The 8,310-nt window shown below is 38.4% G+C and overlaps 1 protein-coding gene across 1 annotated transcript; it reads right to left on the reverse strand.

Annotated features, from left to right (window-relative positions):
• Positions 1–2,325: 2,325 nt before the first annotated feature.
• On the reverse strand, positions 2,326–3,585 carry LOC149551191 (uncharacterized). The gene is made up of 2 exons (XM_089790067.1): positions 3,103–3,585; positions 2,326–2,391 (listed from the first exon to the last, which is right to left on the reverse strand). The coding sequence occupies exons 1-2, from the start codon at positions 3,583–3,585 to the stop codon at positions 2,326–2,328; spliced, it is 549 nt and encodes a 182-aa protein (XP_089646193.1).
• Positions 3,586–8,310: the final 4,725 nt, after the last annotated feature.

The raw sequence follows: 8,310 nt of genomic DNA on the forward strand, positions 1-8,310 counted from the left end.
GATTTTGTAGATATGAATACACAACCTCTATTATCCCTCAAGGCAATTTATTATTACTTACCACTTCTCTATAGCACATATTTTTGTGTTGGAACTGGTATCTTATTTATCATCACATAAGTGTTTGCATTAATTTCCATGCATATATATTACATATCTTTTAGATTAAATTAAATGGAAAAGTGACCCTTCAAAGGACAAAGGGATTTTGGAATTGACACTTCCTCTTAGATGTGAATCTTGCATTATTACATCTAAACCCATTTGGTTAGTGTTGAGCTAGGGAGTTTACATTATGGAACCTCCTTATCCTCTTTTAATAGTGCATAGCATGAAAGTGGTGATTTTCCATTGATACTATTTTCGTGTATACAAAAATGATAATGATCAAATGATTGATTCAATATTTTATCAAATTATAATGGATGCAAAATTAATGAATATAAAGTAGATGTATCTAAATATATAGTCAATGCATGATAACTAGGAGATATGCATGAGATGACCTATCAATCATGCAAGGTGTAATTACATGTCCATTAGTGGTGGATCATCCTCCATTGTACCTAAAAAGTATGTGCAATAGTTAAAATATGATAATGTGATAAGAGAACTAAAGATGGATCTCACGCACAATGCAGTGTGAGATAACACCTAACTCCACCTCAAGTAGATTTCTCCAATACTATGTACTAAAATGAAATACAAACTCCTATGTTTCTACGTGAAAACTAGTATAAAAATGCATTGTCTTATGAAAACTTAATTAAACTGTAATTAAGAAAAAATAATTACACCTACACCCCTCTTAAGTGAAACTTAGTGGAATACACTCCACCCCACAAGGATAGATGACAATGCATGATGAGTCTTGGATATTATATCATGTTAGGTACCTATGTACAATATGTAAGTGAAAAAGACATGCCACAAAATTTACATGGAATTCCTTTCAAAAGAATACCGTAAAGAAAGACTCTTCAGATTTACCATCAAAATCCAACCACAAATTAAAATGTTCTTAATTAAAAAATATATATAAGCGCTTACCCATTAGAGACATCAATCTTTATAACTAAGCACCAACCGTAATATGAATTTTTTTTATAACCTTATTAAATATGTTCTTTTTCTCAACAATGAACGATCATTTAATCTTCCTCCATATAAAATGCTTGTAAATGACGCAACATTTTTTACATGTACTCTTTTTGAAAATTTTCTTCAACATATTCTTCTTGCCTTACTCCTACTCCTTACCATTTTGTATCTCCTTTATGCCAAGAGGGGCGATTCCTCTATATAACACACACACACACACACACACACATACACATACACACACATACACATACACATACACATACACATACACATGCACATACATGCACACACACACATACACACGTGCATGCGCAAGATAAGATAAATTTATTAATGCCCAACAAGAGACCAACGAGGGTCTAAGGGACTGGAAACAATAAAAAGGGAAAATGCCAGTAGAGGGAGCACCAAATGGTGTCCACAGAAAGAATGTGAAAGCAAAAGAAACAAAAGAGCCAAGAAAAAGGAATAACAACAGCTAAGAACTCCTCACAGGTGAGAAGTAGTCCAGAATGGAAAGATGGACATTAGGGCAATTAGGTACTCTGGAAGGTCGCCTTTGAGGACTACTAGAGGGACGTTGTCGAGTGTAGTCTCTGTGGGGTCTCATAGATCTGGTGTAAATTGAGATAGTGCAGAGAGGCCGCTTCAATCCTCGGGCAGGAACTCTAGGACTGAAGAAAGAGGTGATGAGCTGCATAGGGGTCAATGTCGACCAAGGCTAGAGTTGTATAGTGTGCTCGCGAAGCTGCATGGTCTCCTGAAGATGGAGTGCAAGACAACGCTGGTCAATATATTTGAAGAATGAGGGAAGAGACCAACACTCTTTGAACAAATAGTAGGATCTCCCTTGGATCTCATAGTAAATGGGACAACAAAAAATAAAGCGAGACTCGGTCTCGACCTCCTTGAGGTGACTAAGCCAACAGATCCTGTCCTCCTTACCAATCTGGTGATCAGTCTGAATACGTAGTCGGTGAGAACCCACCCTAAAAGATCCCAAGGAGATGCGAAGAGCGTGAGTCCAATGACGAGAGAGGTATTAGGGATGTAAGATGATCTTGTCCTAGATATCAAGAAAGTGCTCAACATAGAAGGCCATGAGCAGACGGGGCCCACTTGGGGGATTCCTCTAGGTCATGATAACATATTGTTTGTAGATGTCAAGTCTAATGTGCTCATTCAACTCCCACTGAGGTGGAAGAAGATGGGCTAGAGCATTCAGAGAAAACTGGAAGGGGGAAGACGATCCAAACTAATACCAATCGAGCCCAAGAGAGCAGATACCTGGGTGTACCAACAATGAGACTTGTAACCAGAGTTTGAACCTGTAACCTCCATATAGGAACAATAAGCCAAGTAGGAATATCCGTAATAATCGTCGGAGGAATCAACAAAGCTCCGGAGCCGGTGAAGGAGCCAAACTAAATCAAAGATGGTCCCCAATCTGAAAGGGTGAGCACCAAGCTTAGCTAAAATGATGCTATGTGGTGTGAATCGGTGACATCTGATAATGCGTCGAAGGAAAAGTGTTTGGACTCTCTCAACAAAGGCCTAGTCAGACTCCAAGAGGGAGGGGCCCTAAATAGTAGAGCCATAGAGGACAATCGGCGTGACCAGGGAGTCAAGAAGAGACATCTCAGTCGTGGTATCTTGGAAGTGGTGTCGAAAGTAATGTTGCTGAAGAATAGCAAGGGATCCGAGCCCCTTGTTGACTCTGGGTTGCATGGTTGGTCTCAGGCTAAATCAAGGCCCAAAAAACTTAACCCCCAAGTAAGTATATGAAGATGCAATCTCGATCTCAGTACCCTGGAAGTAAAAATGGAGATGGGATGTCCTCAAACAATTGAAGATCATAACTTGAGCCTTGCCCAGATTTACAAGTAGCTCAAGTGAGTTGTAGAAAGAGGCCAAGTCATCAAGGAGTCATTGAAGACCATCATGAGAAGATGCTAGGAGAATCACATCATCAGAAAATAGGAGAATAGAGATCAATACCTGATGTAAATAACAACCATTGGCAGGGAGTGAACAATCACAGAGAAAAGCCTCAAGCTTGTTGATATAGATGCCAAAGAGAGTGGGGGAGAGAGGACAACCTTGTTTCACCTCGGAAGTGCTCTGGATAGGATCAGAGAAGCCCTGTGGAGTCCTGAATCTGCTCTCAACACACTCGTATAACCTCATAATAGCTGTAATAAGAATCTCTGAGATCCGGATGTCCATAAAACACTGAAAGAGAGCTGCCCGAGGAATAGAGTCGAAAGCTTTGCATAAGTCAACAAAAAAACAATAAAATTTTGTCGAGCGTTGGTGAGATTCCTCAATAATGGCCTGTAAAGTCAAAATGTGATCAGTGGTTTGAAAATCTAAATGAAACCCAACTTGATCTCTAGCCCGACAATGTCGTTGATCGAGCTCACTGGACAACATACCGTTGAACACAGTCACATAGAGTTTGGTGTAGATATGCCCAACCATGATGGTCCTATAATTTCTAGGGTCAGAGGCTGGCCCAAATTTATGGATTAGATAGATAATATGTCGTGACCAAGAGTCGGGGAAGCTGACACAAACCACTCTATTAAAGAGCACTGTAAGAAAGGGACCTAGGATAGAGATACCCAACTTGAAGAATTCAGCTTGAAATCCTTCCTCATCTGGAGCTCTACTACCGTTCATAACTCTAATTGCCTCACTAATGTGGGAGAATGAGTAAAGGTGACAATAGGTGGGGTGGAGGATGAGATGGAAAAGGGGTTGGCTAGGATTATCATAAAGTGTGGAGGTGTGGGAGGCAAGGAGTGAAGGTCCAGAGTAGAGGGAGGGGGGGTGGCGAGGAAACATGGTGTGCCAAAAGAGCTTTGGGGACTGGAAGAACATGGCACAAAGAGACTTACATTGTAGTAAAGTGAACTTCCGTTTCTTATGGTGAAGAAAGCAGCAGTAGTCGAGCCTCAACTGAGAGGAAGAGGAGGAAGAAGTAGTGGGTGGAGTAAAGAAAAGCATGCGATGAAAAGATTTGTAGTCCTGATCAAACCACTGGTTCATGGGGCAAGACCTATGAGGAGGTGCAATGGGGAATGGAGAGAAGGGCAGACTACTTCAAGGCTGACGCAAGTGAGTGGATCATGGAGGTGACATCCTCGAAGTCAAGGAAGGGGTCCTAGGGGAGAAGTCATCTTAGGTGATGGATAAAGAGCTCTGCGTCACCATCAGAGAAGTGAAAAGAAGTTTGAGCATGGATGGAGGGAAGAGGGGGGCAAGAAGAAGCGAATAAGCAAGGAGGAGAAGATGTGAGGGATCCCTGAAGGGGGGTGTGAAAAGAAGTATGAGCATGGATGGAGGGAAGAGGGGGGCAAGAAGAAGTGAATAAGCAAGGAGGAGAAGATGTGAGGGATCCCTGAAGGGTGATGCTAAGGAGGGCATGATCAGCTAGATGAAGGTGAGAGATGGTAAAGCGAAAAATGAGAGGGATGAAGGAGGTCGTAGAGAGAACATAGTCAACAATGCTAGCACCACCACCATGTGGACAACAAGTGAAGAGTTTGGATCCAGGAAATCAAGAGAGTCCATTCAAGATCACTAAATCAGAAGACTCACAAAGTTGTAAAAAATTATGACCATACTTGGTGAAGGGCCCTTGACAATCCTCAGAGAGTCGAAGCAGACCCATAGAACCAGGATCAAAATCATTCGTACACATGGGATCATACCTGTGATCATGGAGAGGAGGCTATAGGTCTCTAGTCCGTGCATTAAAGTCTCCCAAAATAATGTCCCCCATGGCAGAGAATTTGGTAATGTGCTCAAGAAGGTCCTCATAGGGGTCCCCACCCTCAATGCTGTGAACTGCATAGAATGAAGATGCTGGCAGAAAGAAACCGATAGCGATATAGGTATCTTTATAGAGCAAGGTTCCTCGATCAATGCGAATCCACATGAATTTGGCATAACTGTCAGAGTGAACCAAGGAAATTTTAGTGAAAAAGTGGTCCCGAATAAGACATGCCACCCCACTAGAGGACCTGACTTCGTCTCTAAAAGAGGAAAGCCATTGATAGCTAGAAATACTGGGAAGAGGACGCATGGGGCTCTTATGTGTCTCTGTAATAAAAAGGTCGACATAACCAATAGCATCATTAAGTAAGCCAGGCATAGACTAAAGGATACCATTACCATTCCAACAGTTGAGACACAAAGAGCCTATGCTCAAACTACCGCTAAGCCAGTCATTTGGCCTTAGAGGCCACCCCTAGAACCTAGCTTGTAGGAAAGGTGTCGTGGATTACTGCTTTAAGATTTTTGATGACCTCATATTTACCCTCTTGTCTTGCTGCTACAACGAGGGCACGAGCTTGTTTGAGTTTTGCCACATATGATTGGGTGAGATCCTCATCTAGATAGATCTTAGGAGAAAGAGAGAATACATTTTTCTTTTCCCTAAGAGCCCCACAAATTGTCAGAGAGGGAGAGGAACCGGATGAAGAGAATACCATTAGGGCCTAACCAACACTTGTCAAGAGTGATGTCTGAAATGTCCAGCTAATCCTTGAGGAAAGAGTATCCAATAGTCGAGGGATCATCAATGGAGGAGAGACCACAGACTCGTAAGTTAAGTTCATGGGTTTGCTTGACTTGCTCATCATCCATCTTCCCTTGAACTAACTTCTCAATGCTTGAAAGGGGAGCCTCAACCGCAGAACTACACAAAGAAGCCCAAGACTTCACCTTTAATTCAGTCTCTGTTAATAGTGAAGAATGCCTATTGACAATCTCCAATTATTTCTCCTTGTAGTGTCTAATTCCGTGAGTTGCATGGTGGTAGATTCCAGATTAGCCTTGAGGTCTGTATTTTCAGCAACTAGAGATTGCACAATATCTCGTAGAGTGTGGTTCTCGGATTCCAACAAAGCCAACCGTACTGCGATTTTAACATAGAGTGAAGTTGACAAAGCAACAACACTTTGTAGGACAATATTAGCAGACTCCACTATAGCCAAATGATCAACGAGCTACTGGAGTGTAATTGGATCAGAAAAGGGTGCCATAGTCTATCAAAGAAGGTGTCCCTAGAAGTACACAACCTTACCACATACCAGACATTTTGTCAAATAGTTTATGGATAGCTATGTAATGTACAAACCATCAAACAGTTGGAACCTATTTGAAGACATTGGCACCAAACCAGTCCTTGAGGATTTCCCTATGGTAAAAGCCTCTAAGCTCTAATAGAACACATGGAAGGAGTGATTGAGTAGTGGAGTTAGAATAGCGACTACTCCCAATCAAACCAGTGCAAGGCCACAACAAAACCAATCATTTTTTCTACCAAATGTCATACCAGATATCTCTGCAAACAATCCCCATGGCAGACACAAAGGCGAAACAATCCCTGCAACATTCCCCCCTAAGGCAGTCGAGTAATAGTCGATATACAACAACAGGCCGAGACAAACAAAAGCTTATCACCACGTCAAAAGCATTCTGTCAAGCACCTCGTGCACTTGATCTCTGGTTCCCTGTTTGGCATCTTTATAAAAATATTTCAATAGCCCCAAACATCGATTTAAAATCCACTATGGCACAAGCTTGAAGGATGGTGCAGAGCTTGTGGCACTTGCTATATCCCTTGTTTGGGCCTGTTTGATGCATTGCCTGTGTTGTGCCTCAATAAAGCGTCGGAAACCAAGCACACACACATACAATGCTTAATGAATGGTTGATAAGGCACAACTCTTGGTGAAGGTTTTGCAAATGGGGTTTCAAGCTTTGGGTTTAACCATGGAGGAAACTATGTAGTTCAATGTGCTTAGGTTGGAGTAGTACTAGGATGGGTGACCTCCTGGGAAGTACTAGTACTTCACCCCTGTGAGCATCACCTAGGTCCAAGGAGTGCTAAGTGTTCCCTTTATTCTCATGAGAGATGGATTCATGTTGAATCACTACTCATGAAACATGAGTCAAAAAATCAAACAGTTAAATCTTGATAGCAATATCACAATGCTTAATGAATTAGATTTAATTCTAAAACAAATTTTTGGCCAAAAAAATTGTCAACCCTTTCCATTAATTATTTAATTAGCTGTTATGGGTTGCTTTCACTACACTTTAAACTCTTGTTTCTCTTATTTATTTAACTTAATTTTATCTATGATCTTGTTTTTAGTTTTAATAATTATTTTAAAAGTTTTTTTTAAATTTTTTTTTTTTAATAATAAAGCTCTCATTTTTTCCCTTTATTTATTTAACTTAATATCATTTGTAATCTTGGTTTTAATTTTAATTTAATTTTTTAAAAATTGTTTTAAGTTTTAATTTTTTAATTCTTTTAATTTATTCTTTAAATTTCTTTAGTTCTTCACTTTAAATATTAATTTTTAGTTTTTATAATTTATTAAGTGGGAGGATGTAGTTTTTAGGTTTTTACTTTTTGAAAAATATATTTGTTTCTCCTATACCATTTGTAGGAGATTTTTTTGAAAATTTTTATTTTATTTATATATGATAAATTGAATATAAATAAATGATATTTCTTACTTTCTTTAAAATAATTTAAAAAAATTTCGCTTATTGAAATTGTGGATTATTTATAATTTAAAAAATAATTTTATTATAAAAAAGCTATGGACTTATTGTTGAAAGCACAAAAGCATGCAAATGCTAGTTAGCTCATAGGCTTTGTGTAGGAGTTTTGCTCTTGTAAAATTACCTTTTTGCCTATAAATTTGTTAGCCCCTTCTTTAATTTTTTTTTGGTCAATTTTTATCACACTCCACTTATAACTCTAACTTTTGTCTTTCTCTTTATTTAGTAAATTAATTAGTTGTTATCTCCAATTTTAAGTTATACTTTTTTCCCTATTTATTTAACTTAATTAGCTCTTACAAAATATATTTTCTTACCTTATAATATGATTTTTTAATAAGTTTATTTTTGAGCATTTTTTTGGGTCCATTTATTTTTGAGCTTTTTAAATTATTTTAGTTTATTTTTTGCTCCACTTTATCTGTGCTATTTTTTTCATTCTATTTTTCCATTAATTTTTCAAAATAGATGTTTTATGTGGAATTGATTTAGATGATCATTTTATTAATATATGATAAATTAAATATAAATAAATAATATTTTTTAGTCTAATTTTTAAATTTTTTTTTATTAAAATAGAAAAATAATTTAAACCTATTTAATGCACATTAAATATAT

This window comes from Cupressus sempervirens, chromosome 6, assembly GCF_028749045.1.
Source record: "Cupressus sempervirens isolate cs-2001-9-10 chromosome 6, ASM2874904v1, whole genome shotgun sequence".
NCBI classification, from domain to species: Eukaryota; Viridiplantae; Streptophyta; class Pinopsida; order Cupressales; family Cupressaceae; genus Cupressus; species Cupressus sempervirens.